The 16496-nt window shown below is 49.2% G+C and overlaps 1 protein-coding gene across 2 annotated transcripts in view; it reads left to right on the forward strand.

The window, feature by feature from the left end:
* The window catches only part of gldc (glycine dehydrogenase (decarboxylating)), a 219717-nt gene that overhangs the window by 52664 nt on the left and 150557 nt on the right, over positions 1-16496 (forward strand). Inside the window, exon 3 of one of the 2 annotated variants that reach the window (XM_072517219.1) lies at positions 4638-4773. The exons of the other annotated variant lie outside the window; for it this stretch is intronic. Within the exon in view, the coding sequence (XP_072373320.1) occupies positions 4638-4773 (136 nt within the window). The remainder of the gene's footprint in view (positions 1-4637; positions 4774-16496) is intronic. 2 annotated transcript variants of the gene reach the window in all.

Here is a 16496-nt window from a genome sequence, read left to right on the forward strand (position 1 = left end):
ATGTCTCAATTCTGCTTTATTCGGATATTGGTGTGGATTCTTCTGAACGCAAATAAGCCAGCTTTCTACCTAACATTATACGTCTTTTCCCAAACCGTCTACCAGCATTATCGTTTAATTCTGGCCTCGGTGGGTTCAAAGCTTTGATGCCCATATATATCATGATGCTCATAGATCATCTGGTTTCTGTCCTGTGCAGGTATTACATATAGCCCATTCCTTCATGTCAATCTCTCTTTTATTCTTCTGCTACATTCTTCCCTTTTATATTCTACGGGCCATTTATTGGAGGGGGGGATCTTGTTGGACTAGCTTCGTTTATGGTCCTTCCCTTGTGCTTCCTTTAAGTCTTCAATATTTGTCTGCGATACCTTTACTGCTGCTATTTGTTCTTCAGTCCTTTCCCTCTGATCGATCCCATCCTTCACCTAACAGTCTTGATCCTTTTTACCAGAAGGTCTGCTTTCCCATTTTCTTTTGCCTGTGCCGCAGTTTCACTGTGGGCCGCAACATTGATTATTCCGTATTGGCTGAAGCGGCAAAGTAAAAAAAAATTATTTGGCACGAGGGCAGATGACAACAGCTTTCCGATTGCTGACACAACTCGCCTTGCTTCCCATAGAGGCAAGTATCCTGTCAGGCTGTTACGTCGAGTCTGAGTGTTATGGGGTGGTGGGAATTTATGTTGGTGCGTCACTAAATAGGCTACTGCTGCCAACTCACACTCATGGGGTTCACCATGAAACTAAATTAGGGGCCAACAGAGGTGTCGATGTGTTCTTTACACCGATACGTTCTTGCCTTGGAGCAGTAGGTTCCAACATACAAGGCAATTAAAAAAAAAAAAAAATTGTTTTATAAATTGAAGGTACCCAATTCATTTATTTTTCCAATTAAGGGGCCATTTAGCATGGCCAATCCATATCCCCTGGAGAGCAGGTGCCTGTAACAATGCTTCCTTAAGGTTAGTCATTGCCTGAGTGTGTTGTCATTCCATCCCAAAGCGCATTTTTCTTTCTCAGAGTGTACAGGGTGGGGCAACCTTTTCTGCAAATCGTTCACATGACTAGGGCAATAACCTACCAATCATAAAAAGTTCCGTAGAGACTGCACATCAATTGGGATAGGGTATTGACGTATAGTACATATTCGTTTGTCATCAATGGAATTAACTCCTGCGGATAACACAATGCCCAAATATGACACCTCATTATTTGGACCTTCTTTGAGGTTAACCTTGACTACTAACTGGGTTAATACAGCTAACAGTTCGTCTAGCAATGTTAGGTGCTCTTCCCTGGTCTGTTTGTAACAATAAATCATCAACATGCTGTATCAAATATTCTGGGATCCGGTAGCCATTCTTTGGTGGAAGATCGAGGGGCTTATAGAATCCTGTGGGGAGGCAAGTCTATGTGTACTGTTGTCCTTGGATTGTAAACACAAATTTATATTGGCGCAGCTCAGCTAAGGGCACAGACCAATAATCATGACTAATATTGAAAACTGTGAACCATTTAGCTCTCGGCATTTGTTTAATTTGTCTTTCAGGGCTAGTGGCTACTGTTGGGGAGACAGCAACTATTCTTTTAAGCTCTCTATAGTCTATTGTTTATCACCATGAACCATCTGGTTTCTGCACGAGCCATATCGGAGAGTTAGAGGTTGATGCCGCAGGTCGCAGCCCCTGCTGTTGGGGCAAGCTATCCGCTATATTTCTTACAACTCCCTCAGCTTTACGCAGGAAGTCGTACTGTTTCTGAGGGCAATGGTCAGGGCCCCCCAAGAGGAGCTCGCCTTCTATTATTCCACAATCATGCTAATGGGTGGCAAAGGCTTGCCCATGAGTTAGAATTGTCCTCTGCGCATCTGAACCATCTGACATTTCTGTCGACTTCAATCAGAAAGTAGCCATACAACAAACTCATTCTGCATATGCCCCAAAGATATTAGCAATGGTCTCGTTATATCAGGATGTCGCCAGATACAGTGGTTAACTGTGTCCCATATAAAGCCGCGCTACCTCATAGCATTTACTCCCAAAATTTCCAATCATCCTTCCCTAAATCTACCAGAATGCATTTATGGTGGAATTCAGAAGCTCCAATCCGAAAAGGTAATTTTTGAGTGATAATACTGGTCTGTGAATGTCCTCGAAATCCACTTAAAAGCTATGGTCTGGGTGATATGCCAATCTGAGTCATCTCGTTGGCTCGTGTTTAAGTTTGTCTTAGAGCCTCCAGTATCACGTAAAAATGTAGCGGAGCTGCCTCCTACCCCACACGTGGTCAGCCAAAAGAATCCCATTCACACTTGCACACCCATTCAACTGAAGCCTGTCCACGTCACTCCTCATCAGTGTTCTCACCCTCCATCAATCTGATCTGTTGTGAATCGCACACGGGGTACAGCTTTCCTGTCCTTTCCTCTACCTTAAGGCTGGTTGCATCCTCCCTATCAGTTTCATTCCCACCTGACGAGCCAGAGGCTCATTCCATATATGGAGACCATGGGGATCGTGTCAGGGCTTTGCAGTCTCTCGCTCTGAGTCCTGTTTTTAATTGGAGAAAAAGAATTGGGTACTCTAAATTAAAAAATGAAATCTTTCTTCCATTGTCAGGTCTGTGTCCTGAGGAGGACTGAGGGTTATCCCAGTGCGAATTTTGCCCACCCCCTTGGTGCAGCCTGGGAGGTCCACAAAGCCCTGGCCATTCCGGACTTTCATTCCTCCAGGCTTCTGCCCCATGTCCTCCTCCCTCATTGGCCTGGAGGACAGGTACCTGCCCTATCTGTCCTTTTTATCCTCCTTTCCCATCCTCGGATCAGAAGCCTTAGAACGCAAGCTTCTAAATGGAGTATTGCCCTTGGGTTCAAATGTATCACATGTGTCCTGTGTACCCGAGTTAGACTTTGAGATAAGGGTCTGTAACCATCTACTCCGCTTATCTTGTGATAGGTTTTTTCTATCTAGGTCTGGTCCATTTACTCCATGAACATTTCTCCGCAAACGATTGGCAAAAACGGATGGTTTGGACCCTGACGACATCTATGTAATCCTTCGGAGCGGCATGGTGGCGCAGTGGTTAGCACTGCTGCCTCACGGCACTGAGGACCCGGGTACGATCCCGGGCCCTGGTCACTGTCCGAGTGGAGTTTGCACATTCTCCCTATGCCTGCGTGGGTCTCAGCCCCACAACCCAAAGATGTGCAGGGTAGGTGAATTGGCCATGCCAAATTGCCCCTTAATTGGAAAAAAATGAATTGGGTACTCAAAATTTATAAAACTTCTACTAATCCTTCTGCAGGTTCCCCCTTCCGGCGCCCTGCCGCATTACAAATTGCATCTTTCATTGTCTGGGGTGTCCCCTGTCCTCTGTACCAGACCAATGCTGAAAACAGCGTCGCATTCAGACATGTACCCAAATCGACCCCTTTATTATCCAACCCATGCATCTTTCTCTGCTGGGTGACGACATGAAACATTTTGAAATGAATCTCTTGTACCGTCATATTTCAGGTGAAACAATCGCAATGCTTTATTGAAATAAAAGCAACTCACTAACCAAATACCGTAATTACATCAACTAAAACTATTTGTGTGTGTGTGCACGTCAATGGGTCGACCTCCTGGTGGGGGCACCTCCAGCTCCACGTGTAATAAGTCCTGTTGTGCTGTTGTATAGTACGTGCTCCACATCTTACAGTCTGCTTCCAATGAGCTAAATGCCCTTCAGGAATCATAGCACCGAAGCTCCAAAATAGCACCATAACCAGGCACTTACCCCGCCCTATCACCGTAACCCCATAACCATACTTAACCCACATATCATTGGACACTAAGGGATTTTATCACAGCCAGTCCACCTAACCTGCACATCTTTGGACTGTGGGAGGAAACCAGAGCACCCGGAGGAAACCCACGCAGGCTCGGGGAGAACGTGCAAACTCCACACAGCCGCCGATGTGATCAGCAGTCTCTAGTAGCGAGATTACAACTCTGTCCGATCCCGCACAGGACTTAAGGGGTGGGAATGATTATCTTCTCAGTGGTCCTCGCAGAGTACCAGATCCCCCGCTGAGAGACGGGAGAACTCCATTCAGCTATATATAAAAGGTCGGCCAATAAAGCACCATCCGTGGGGAGACCCGGTAGGGATCCACCGGGAGTTGTACATGACGTTTCTGTAAATAAATTAAGTTCTTTATTCTTACTCTGTGTGGACTCCCCGTGTCCTTATTAAAAACTCCTCACTGGTATCACAGGCTGTAGGAATTTTGTAATCCTTTCAAGATTTGGTGACGGCGACATTAACCAGTTATGTTGGGATGGCTAACAAACTAGTCCTAATAGTGTCAATATTCAGACTTGTACTGGTATATTTCAAATTTGGAAATGCCCATTTTACCCAACGCTGTTACTTTTGGAGATGAATGTGACTTGAGGCAAAGCCATCATTCAAGGGGGAGGAGCAATAAAGTCAATATTGTTTTGCAAAATTAATTGTGATTGCACACTGGGCCACACGTGCCTTTTGGGTTTTCCTTTCTTGCCACTTTGTGGTAATTTAGCTTGTCTGTAATCTTTTTTAAGTGAGATTAGTCGATGCGACTTTTGTTTTTTTTTCTTCCCCCCTTAGGTGAAAATGAAATCCTTGCCAGTCTACACAAGATTGCAAGCAAGAATAAAATCTGGAGATCTTACATTGGAATGGGCTATTACAACTGCTCAGTACCACAAGCAATTCTCCGCAACTTGCTGGAAAATTCAGGATGGTAATACAAAAAACTTTCTAATTTCAAATGTACTCCGAAATGGTCTAAATTCAGCAGCGATTGGTCCCCTAATGGTTGAATGTTTACAAGCATATGCCTGGGGTGCTAGGCCACAGTGACTAGAGGGTTCCAGGTTTGACCCCCTCGTACCTGGCATGTTAGCTGATCTCCACTGGGTAGTATTTGGAATCTGCTACCCTGGATTAGTAGTTAGTGGTTCCTGCTCCTGATTTTGTTTTCCAGCAGCCCCGTTTACTGTTGTGTTTATTTCTCTTGACTCCTCTCCCAGTTATTGAGCACTGGTCAGGACATAAGTGAAATAACAGCTTGTGGCGTTCTCTATTGCACTACTCCAGAAGGCGACGAGGACTGATGGAGCCTGTATCGAGTCCAGGCATATTTTCAGAGTTCTTTGCCACTGAACCAGCCTCAGTGGCAACTCTGTTTGATAGCATGTGACTGGCCCAGATTTTGTTGACCCTGGGTTGGGTGTGCGGAGCTGGGAGATTTACTTGCTTGGCGGAACCGACCTTTAAAAAATGTTTCATCTGTAGGATATTCAGTCCTTGTGTGGGTAGGGGTGGGGGTGGGGTGAGCCCATCACCATTTACCTTTACCGCTCCCATGCTAACTCATCTCGTATATTTGAACAGTTCTTTGACACCTTTGTCACTTCCTTGGCAGATGAACAGTTCTTTAAAGTTCTTTGATATCTGGAGAGTTCCAGTGAGTTTGTGTAAAAGTACATAATCATGTTCATAGAATTTATAGTGCAGAAGGAGGCCATTTGGCCCATTGAGTCTGCACCAGCTCTTGGAAAGAGCACCCTACTCAATCCCACACTTACACTATCCCCATTGCCCAGTAACCCCACCTAACGTGTTTTGCCACTAAAGGCAATTTAGCATGACAAATCCACCTAACCTGCACATCTTTGGACTGTGGGGAGGACACTGGAGCACCTGGAGGAAAGCCATGCACTTCTAATAATCCCAAAGGATACATTACCTCGACCCAAGAATTTCTTACTGCTCCCAAAAGGGCCTGGAACCCTATCCAAAGGGGTTGTCCAAACAAATCCACCAAATACAGACAAGCTCAAACCTAACCTTCACACTTCGGGTTTCGCACACCTGGCCCTCCAAAATCCCACTTCAGCTGGTGATCGAAGTGGCCAGCTGCCTCTGCAAAGGGTGCATGCGCGAACCCCGACCCAATTCCATGCCTGCCGCCTTCCCGAGAGGTGGAAAATGCCAGGTGTGGGGCTTAGAGATGTTGGCCATTTCTGGGATTTTCGCTACTGGGGTAACTTTTCTGTCACGGCAAAAATCTGGGCCTTATTTTCTGAAGTGAATGTTTTAGACAATCACTTGGTTCATTAATATCAGGTCTCACTCTGACTAAGCCTACGACACTTACAACATTATAGGCTTATGAAATCATTGCACAATGCGGTATGAAGATTTGTAATGCTTATTTTTAGTTAAAGGTCCTTGAGTTCTGCAGAGTGTGTTGTTGATGTACTTAGTGCATGACCATCAATCTCATACCTTCTTTACAGTTGATCACTCTATTCTTCTCTGCCATTCCGTTTCCCATAACCTGGTGGCCCTCTTGTCCCAATAAATCCAATGCATCTCTTGATTTATTTCCTCCCACTTTCACACGGTCACATTGAATGCATGTCCATATTTGCATCTTTTTCTCACTTGAGGAGTCAGTGAGCAAATTTCAGAAAGATCAGGTTTGGCACAACAATAAATTAGATTTTAAGGAAAGAAACAATTGCTGGGCAAAAGAATAGCAATGTCACAGCAATAACTTGTTTAATTTAAAAAGGGGACATCATAAAAATGAGCAGAGTGAGAGGGTCAGTGTATGTGGGTGGGTGACTGTGCGGCTGTGTGTGTGTATGTGGTGGTGTGGGGCGGTGAGAGTGAGTGAAAAACATGAAACTGAGCATAAGGCAGACTCGCACTCACCCCACACATTCAATCTTTCGCACTCTCAGCCCCACACACTCCGTCTCTCGCTCGCTCGCTCGCTCACTCACTCACCCGCTCACTCACTCACTCACTCACTTCCACACCAACTCAAGTCAGTCTCACACACACTCTCTCTCACTCCCACATCCTCACCACAGCACTGCCTCCTCCTCAGACCCTCCAAAACCCCTCCTTTCCTGGGCCTGATTTACCTGGGCTCCAGTCCTGTCGTTGCTGGGCTCCTCGGAGCTCCAGCCCCGCCATACCTTTGTTTCGCTCGGCCGGGAAGCCCTCGGCACTCTCACCAATGCCAGTGCTCATTGCTCCACTATTCAGGGGTTGTTTATCTCCCATAGTTTGTTGCTGGTCGGCTCATAAGCCTATCAGCAACAAACTCAAGAGAGAAGCGCCGGTGATTAGAGGAGCAGCTCAATGCAGAATCTTCCACTGAAACTCACCTCTTTGATGGGAATTTGAAAACTGTCTATGTGGGCTGCATAGAGGGGCTTCACATACTGCATCTGGTCCACAGGCCATACGTCGAACAGGCCTGGTGTAGAAGGATGAGTTTGGGGCCGTATCTTTTTTTAAATTTATGGGATGTGGGCATTGCTGGCTCGGCCAGCATTTATTGCCGATCACCAATTGTCCTTGAGAAGGTGTTTGCGGGCAAGCTTCCTGAATACTGTAGTCCACAGTGTCGTTGGGGGGGAGAGTTCCAGGATTTAGACCAAGCAACAATGGAGGATCAGGGATATATTTCTAAGTCAGGATGGTAATGTGCCTAGGTGGGAACCTGCAGATAGTGGAGTTGCTGCCTTCATTCTGCTTGATGCTAAAAGATGCTGGGTTTGGAAGGTGCAGTTGAAGGAACCTTGGTGATATGGGGCAGAAAATAAAAATGGCAAAAGTATATATGTGATTGGGCGGCACGGTGGCGCAGTGGTTAACACTGCTGACTCACGGCGCCGAGGACCCAGGTTCGACCACGGCCACGGGTCACTGTCATGTGGAATTTGCACATTCTCCCCGTGTGTGCGTGCGTCTCACCCCCACAACCCAAAGATGTGCAGGCTAGGTGGATTGGCCACGCTAAATTGCCCCTCAATTGGAAAAAAAAAGAATTGGGCCCTTTAAATTTTGAAAAAAGTTTTTGTAAGCGGGAGATGGTAATGGTAATGCCACTGAGATCCAGGCTAACACTCTGGGGCAGGGGTTCAAAGCCCACCATGGTAGCTGATGGGATTTGAATTCAATTAATAAAATCTGGAATTGAAAGCTAGTCTCAAAAATGAAAATGAAAATCGCTCATTGTCACAAGTAGGCTTCAAATGAAGTTACTGTGAAAAGCTCCTAGTCACCACATTCCGGTGCCTGTTCGGGGAGGCTGGTACGGGAATTGAACCGGGCTGCTGGCCTGCCTTGGTCTGCTTTAAAAGCCAGCGATATAGCCCAGTGTACTAAACCAGCCCCAATGTTGATCATGAAGCTCAAATTGCTTGTTATAGAAAACCCACATGGTTCAGTAATGCCTTTCGAGAAGGAAATCTGCTGTCTTTACCTGGCCTGGTGTACATGTGACTCCAGACCCACAGAAATCTGGTTGATTCTTAACTGCCCTCTGAAATGGCCCAGCAGACCCCTCAGTTCAAGGGCAATTCAGGACGGGCAACAAATGCTGGCGTTGCCAGCGACGCCGATATCCCAAAGAGAAAACTTGAAAACTTGCGTTCAAGAGGGCTGTAATTTCTATTTGGTGAATAAAGGGTAAGATTCTCTGGCCTTCCCCATGACATGTTCCTCGACAGCCCGCTGTTGGTCGGTGGCGGGATGTTCTGGTCCCATTGAATCCACCCAACACTGATGCGAAGTCTGCGGTGAGGGTGCACCGTCGGCAGGACCGGAATATCCCACTAGTGTGAACAGTCAGAAGATCTCATCCAGTGTCTTCAGGTCATGGGCTGGATTGTCCGATTTTGAAGCTATGTCCCCACCTTGGCATGGGAAAGGTGGCATTTTACGTCAGATAAAATGGCAACCGATCCTCCGTTTGGTCGGGGATAGCAGGCACATAGTGTAGAGCACCCGGCTCTAGCTGCCGTTACGGCCCGGAGAATTGCCGGGTCCTTGGCCGCGCCTGCGCACGGTGGCGGCCTGCAGCAGCCGTGTGCTGACCCGGTCTGCCAAATAGTACCCTCCCATTGGCCGGCTCGCGCGCCCCGGACCAACCCCAACAGTGCCCCCAGTTCATGGCAAAGTTCCCCTTGCCTGCGGATCGGCCCTCCCCCGAACCGTGGCAGCGCTGGACTGAGTCCGCAGCCGCCTCGCCGGCCGATGTTCCCGACAGCGTGGGTCTCTCATGGTCTCACCCGACAGGTGAGACCATGAGAGACCCACGCTGTCGGGAACATCGGCCGGTCGGGGTCGGAGCATCGGGCAACGTCCTGAGGCCGTCGGTACGGCGCATCTCGCACTCGCTGAATACGCCGCTTTGGAGGGGGCGGAGCATCATTAGTCCAGAAACTGATGATCAGCGCAGCCAGGTGCGACTGAATAAGGCTTGCCAGGCTACTGACAGTTCCCTTAGTAACATTATTTTCTTCGATGTGTCGTGGCAGTGTGGGGAACGTGTAGTAGTTTGGCTTTGTACTCGCACTTGCCAAACTTTTGGAAAGCATCTGTGGGCTGGATTCTCCGATTGTGAGGCTATGTCCGGAGCATGTGTCTAGTCTTATGACCAAAAAGTAGGCGCCGTCCCCACACCGATGCTCCGCCCGGTGAGAGGTTAGCAGCCGAGCCACGTAACGTGCTTTACCTGCAGATACGGACGGAGAATTGCCGATAATGGTTTCTCCACGGGCCTCGTGGGGGTTATGACAGTTCGCAAACATGACGTGCTTATCTCTCCCTGATGTTCACTCTCAATCCTGCTGAGTTCTTGCCTTGGCCTCAATAGCAGAGTCACTGCTGACAATTTCAATCAACTGTGTTAAAGGGACCACGAGTGAATAAGAACCAGCCGCACAATGAGGGTCAGGGAGTTTAGTTTGGTTACAACACTGTCTGTGGAATGCTGTGCAATATTTTAATTTGCAGTCGTCCTTCCTTTGCCTAATGCCTTCAAGGTGAGGCGTTGATCATGTGCAGAGGCAGCTGATGAGCTGTTGAGGGATTAGCAACTCAGTGACTGACTAAACATATTACAACTGAACATGGCATTCAATTTTTTAAAATTGGGACTTCCGGGTGCGGCGATGACCAGCTGAGTCGCACGTTTCGGCAGCTCCCTGTGAAACGGACTTTTGGGCTCTTGATAGGAGCCCCAACGGCAATTTTGACGGCTAAAAACACTGTGCGGTAAACCAGAAGGGAATCCCCCCTGGATACGGATGGAAAAAGGAGGAGAGAGTGGCCAGATTGCAGTGGATCCTTGAGAACAGCGGCAAGGAAGGCAAGCAAAAACCAAGATGGCGTCGGAAGGTGGCAGTTTAACATGGGGCCCTGAACAACAAGAGTTCTTGAAATGCTGTGTGGAAGAGATCAAAAAGGAAATGAAGAAAGAGCTGTTGGCCCCGATACTACAGGCGATCGAAGGGCTAAAGGAGGAACAAAAGACCCAGGAGCGGGAGCTTCGGGTCGTGAAGGCAAAGGCAGCCGAGAATGAGGACGATATACAGGGCCTGGTGGTGAAGACGGAGACGCAGGAGGCACATCAGAAACGATGTGTGGAAAGGTTGGAGGCACTGGAAAACAACGCAAGGAGGAACAACCTGAGGATTCTTGGTCTTCCTGAAGGTGTGGAGGGAGCGGACGTCGGGGCATATGTGAGCACGATGCTGCACTCGTTAATGGGAGCGGAGGCCCCGGCGGGTCCGTTGGAGGTGGAGGGAGCATACCGAGTGATGGCGCGAGGACCGAGAGCAGGAGAAATTCCCAGAGCCATAGTGGTGAGATTCCTCCGTTTTAAGGATAGAGAAATGGTCCTTAGATGGGCGAAGAAAACTCGGAGCAGTAAATGGGAGAACGCGGTGATCCGCGTTTATCAAGACTGGAGTGCGGAGGTGGCGAGAAGGAGGGCGAGCTTTAATCGGACCAAGGCGGTGCTTCATAAAAAGAAGATAAAATTTGGAATGCTGCAACCGGCAAGACTGGGTCACATATCGAGGGAGGCACCACTACTTTGAGACGGCGGATGAAGCGTGGACTTTTATTGTGGAAGAAAAACTGGAATGAGCGGGTTATTAAAAAGAACGTTCGAACAAAGTGGTGGGGCGAATGTGGGGGGCAAAGAGGGGTTTTATGTACTAATCCTGCGATGTGGTAACTTTTCTCTCTCCCACAGGTGGTGATGGGGGAGGAGGGGAGGTGGAGGAGATGGGGCGTTGGCCATTGGGGGCGGGGCCAAGGGAGAAGCGCGGGCTTGGTTCCCGCTCTATGATAATCATGGCGGGAATAGAGAAGCAGGAAGGAGGGGGCGTCGCACGGTGCGAGCCGAGGTCACGGGGGGAAGCCGAGGTCAGCCAGAGTTTGCTGACTTCTGGGAGCAACATGGGGGGAGTAATTACGCTAGCGGGGGATCTAGAGGGGGGGGTGGGAGGGGGGAATTACTGGGTTGCTGCTGCTGGGGAGAGGGGGGAGCTGGTATGGGAGAGGATGGGCGGGGGGGCACCGCCTGGGGGAGATACAGCTGCGTGGGAACCGGGTGAGGAGCTGGAAAAAGGTGATGGCTAATCGACAAGGGGGGGGGGTAGGAAGCCCCCCAACTCGGCTGATCACGTGGAACGTGAGAGGGCTGAACGGGCCGATAAAGAGGGCACGGGTACTCGCACACCTTAAGAAACTTAAGGCAGATGTGGTTATGTTACAGGAAACGCACCTGAAACTGATAGACCAGGTTAGGCTACGCAAAGGATGGGTGGGGCAGGTGTTCCATTCGGGGCTAGATGCGAAAAACAGGGGGGTGGCTATATTAGTGGGGAAGCGGGTAATGTTCGAGGCAAAGACTATAGTGGCGGATAACGGGGGCAGATACGTGATGGTGAGTGGCAAACTACAGGGGGAAACGGTGGTTTTGGTAAACGTATATGCCCCGAACTGGGATGATGCCAATTTTATGAGGCGGATGCTAGGATGCATTCCGGACCTAGAGATGGGAAAGCTGATAATGGGGGGAGATTTTAATACGGTGTTGGAACCAGGGCTGGATAGGTCGAAGTCCAGGACTGGAAGGAGGCCGGCAGCAGCCAAGGTACTTAAAGATTTTATGGAGCAGATGGGAGGTGTAGACCCGTGGAGATTTAGCAGACCTAGGAGTAAGGAGTTCTCGTTTTTCTCCTATGTCCATAAAGTCTACTCGCGAATAGACTTTTTTGTGCTGGGTAGGGCATTGATCCCGAAGGTGAGGGGAACGGAGTATACGGCTATAGCCATTTCGGATCACGCTCCACACTGGGTGGACTTGGAGATAGGGGAGGAAACAGGAGGGCGCCCACCCTGGAGAATGGACATGGGACTAATGGCAGATGAGGGGGGGTGTCTAAGGGTGAGGGGGTGCATTGAAAAGTACTTGGAACTCAATGATAATGGGGAGGTCCAGGTGGGAGTGGTCTGGGAGGCGTTGAAGGCGGTGGTTAGAGGGGAGCTGATATCAATAAGGGCACATAAAGGGAAGCAGGAGAGTAAGGAACGGGAGCGGTTGCTGCAAGAACTTTTGAGGGTGGACAGACAATATGCGGAAGCACCGGAGGAGGGACTGTACAGGGAAAGGCAAAGGCTACATGTAGAATTTGACTTGCTGACTACAGGCACTGCAGAGGCACAATGGAGGAAGGCACAGGGTGTACAGTACGAATATGGGGAGAAGGCGAGCAGGTTGCTGGCACAACAATTGAGGAAAAGGGGAGCAGCGAGGGAAATAGGGGGAGTGAGGGATGAGGAAGGAGAGTTGGAGCGGGGAGCGGAGAGAGTGAATGGAGTGGTCAAGACATTTTATAAAAAATTATATGAAGCTCAACCCCCGGATGGGAGGGAGAGAATGATGGGCTTCTTGGATCGGCTGGAATTTCCCAAGGTGGAAGAGCAGGAAAGGGTGGGACTGGGAGCACAGATCGAGGTAGAAGAAGTGGTGAAAGGAATTAGGAGCATGCAGGCGGGAAAGGCCCCGGGACCGGATGGATTCCCAGTCGAATTCTATAGAAAATATGTGGACTTGCTCGCCCCGGTACTGACGAGGACCTTTAATGAGGCAAAGGAAAGGGGACAACTGCCCCCGACTATGTCTGAAGCAACGATATCGCTTCTCTTAAAGAAGGAAAAGGACTCGCTACAATGCGGGTCCTATAGACCTATTTCCCTCCTAAATGTAGATGCCAAGGTCCTGGCCAAGGTAATGGCAATGAGAATAGAGGAATGTGTCCCGGGGGTGGTCCACGAGGACCAAACTGGGTTTGTGAAGGGGAGACAGCTGAACACGAATATACGGAGGTTGTTAGGGGTAATGATGATGGCCCCACCAGAGGGAGAAACGGAGATAGTAGTGGCGATGGATGCCGAGAAAGCATTTGATAGAGTGGAGTGGGATTATTTGTGGGAGGTGTTAAGGAGATTTGGTTTTGGAGAGGGGTATGTTAGATGGGTGCAGCTGTTGTATAGGGCCCCAGTGGCGAGCGTGGTCACGAATGGACGGGGATCTGCATATTTTCGGCTCCATAGAGGGACAAGGCAGGGATGCCCTCTGTCCCCATTATTGTTTGCACTGGCGATTGAGCCCCTGGCGATAGCGTTGAGGGGTTCCAAGAAGTGGAGGGGAGTATTTAGGGGAGGAGAAGAGCACCGGGTATCTTTGTATGCGGACGATTTGCTACTATACGTGGCGGACCCGGCGGAGGGGATGCCAGAAATAATGTGGATACTTGGGGAGTTTGGGGATTTTTCAGGGTATAAATTGAACATGGGGAAAAGTGAGTTGTTTGTGGTGCATCCAGGGGAGCAGAGTAGAGAAATAGAGGACCTACCGTTGAGGAAGGTAACAAGGGACTTTCGTTACCAGGGGATCCAGATAGCTAAGAATTGGGGCACATTGCATCGGTTAAATTTAACGCGGTTGGTGGAACAGATGGAGGAGGATTTCAAGAGATGGGATATGGTATCCCTGTCAATGGCAGGGAGGGTGCAGGCGGTTAAGATGGTGGTCCTCCCGAGATTCCTCTTTGTGTTTCAGTGCCTCCCGGTGGTGATCACGAAGGCTTTTTTTAAAAGGATTGAAAAGAGCATCATGGGTTTTGTGTGGGCCGGGAAGACCCCGAGAGTGAGGAAGGGATTCTTACAGCGTAGCAGGGATAGGGGGGGGGGGCTGGCACTACCGAGCCTAAGTGAGTATTATTGGGCCGCTAATATTTCAATGGTGAGTAAGTGGATGGGAGAGGAGGAGGGAGCGGCGTGGAAGAGATTAGAGAGGGCGTCCTGTAGGGGGACTAGCCTACAGGCTATGGTGACAGCCCCATTGCCGTTCTCACCGAGGAACTACACCACAAGCCCGGTGGTGGTGGCTACACTGAAGATTTGGGGACAGTGGAGACGGCATAGGGGAAAGACTGGAGCCTTGGGGGGGTCCCCGATAAGAAACAACCATAGGTTTGCCCCGGGGGGAATGGATGGGGGATATGGAATGTGGCAAAGAGCAGGAATAACGCAACTGAAAGATCTGTTTGTGGATGGGAAGTTCGCGAGTCTGGGAGCGCTGACCGACAAATATGGGTTGCCCCAAGGGAATGCATTCAGGTATATGCAACTGAGGGCTTTTGCGAGGCAACAGGTGAGGGAATTCCCGCAGCTCCCGACACAAGAGGTGCAGGACAGAGTGATCTCAAAGACATGGGTGGGGGATGGTAAGATGTCAGATATATATAGGGAAATGAGGGACGAAGGGGAGACTATGGTAGATGAACTAAAAGGGAAATGGGAAGAAGAGCTGGGGGAGGAGATCGAGGAGGGGCTGTGGGCAGATGCCCTAAGCAGGGTAAACTCGTCGTCCTCGTGTGCCAGGCTAAGCCTGATTCAGTTTAAGGTATTACACAGGGCACATATGACTGGAGCACAGCTCAGTAAATTTTTTGGGGTGGAGGATAGGTGTGCGAGGTGCTCGAGAAGCCCAGCGAATCATACCCATATGTTTTGGTCATGCCCGGCACTACAGGGGTTTTGGATGGGGGTGACAAAGGTGCTTTCAAAAGTAGTAGGAGTCCGGGTCGAACCAAGCTGGGGGTTGGCTATATTTGGGGTTGCACAAGAGCCGGGAGTGCAGGAGGCGAGAGAGGCCGATGTTTTGGCCTTTGCGTCCCTAGTAGCCCGGCGCAGGATATTGCTAATGTGGAAAGAAGCCAAGCCCCCGGGGGTGGAGACCTGGATAAATGACATGGCAGGGTTTATAAAGCTAGAGCGGATTAAGTTCGCCCTAAGGGGGTCGGCTCAAGGGTTCACCAGGCGGTGGCAACCGTTCGTCCAATACCTCGCAGAAAGATAGACTGAATGGGAAAAAGAAGGCAGCAGCAGCAGCCCAGGATCGGCGGGGGGGGGGGGGGGGGGGGGGGGGGAGGAGGAACCAGAAGGACTCTCAGGGTTGTTAATATATACTGTATAGTATGTATAGGTCGTTGCTACAGATAATTATATATTGGACTGTTAAATTATATTTTTGGAGAGTGTTATTTGTGACAAGGCAGTTGCCAATTAGGGCTAGTTTTCATTTTTGTTATTTATTATTTATTCATTTTTTGTTTATAAAATAGGTCATTGTTATTTGTGTTGTTATAATATTGTGTAAAGGATGCACAATGTACTGTGTTGGTTGACCAAAAATTTTCAATAAAATATTTAATTAAAAAAAAAAAAAAAAAATTTTTAAATTGTTTTTTGGGGTTTTCACATTTTGCATTTCACAACTTACATTATATTTTACACTTTACGTAACCACGCCGACCAGGGAGAAAAAAACATACAAAACAACACACCAAAAACGAGTAAGAAATAATAGAGTTAAAAAGACAGGCAGTGTCGATCCAGATATTTACATCATGATTTCACTCCTGCTCTGGCCGTGTCTCCCCTTTCAACAACGTACCTTTGTTGCCGTTCCCAGTTTGGTCCGTGTGTATATTTACAGATGTCTCGACAGTTTTAGTCCCTTGTCCCTCTCGATTCCCTTGTGTGTCTCTCTCCCCCTCCCTTCCCCCCCAATCTTTATTTTTCGTCTCTGTCCCTTACTCTATTACTTGCTGGCTACCAACAGATGCTGGAGTAAGTTGGTGAATGGGTTCCACGTCCTGTGGAAGCCCTCTCCCGACCCTCGGATGGCAAATTTTATTTTCTCCATTTTGTGAAATTCCGCCGGATCGGACAGCCAGTCTGCAGCCGTGGGTGGGGCTGCCGATCAGCAGGCGAGCAAGATTCTCCGGCGGGCGATCAGGGAGGCTAGGGCGTCGGACCCCGTTCCCCATGAAGAGTTCTGGCTGGTCTGAGCCCCCGAAGTCCGCCACTTTGCAGCATGGCTCCACCTTCACTCGGTCAAACTTGGACATGGCCCGGCCTTCCTGGTGCCATGCACACTTGTCCTCCACCACTGGAAAGAACTTATTCATTTGGGATTGGGTTAGGTGCGCTCTGTGCTCCACCTTTAGCTGCGGGCGGGCCTGTGCCGTGGGGGCACTCTTTCCCTTCCGCCTCCGCCACGGTCTCCACCAT

Source organism: Scyliorhinus torazame, chromosome 9, assembly GCF_047496885.1.
Source record: "Scyliorhinus torazame isolate Kashiwa2021f chromosome 9, sScyTor2.1, whole genome shotgun sequence".
Classification (NCBI taxonomy): domain Eukaryota; kingdom Metazoa; phylum Chordata; class Chondrichthyes; order Carcharhiniformes; family Scyliorhinidae; genus Scyliorhinus; species Scyliorhinus torazame.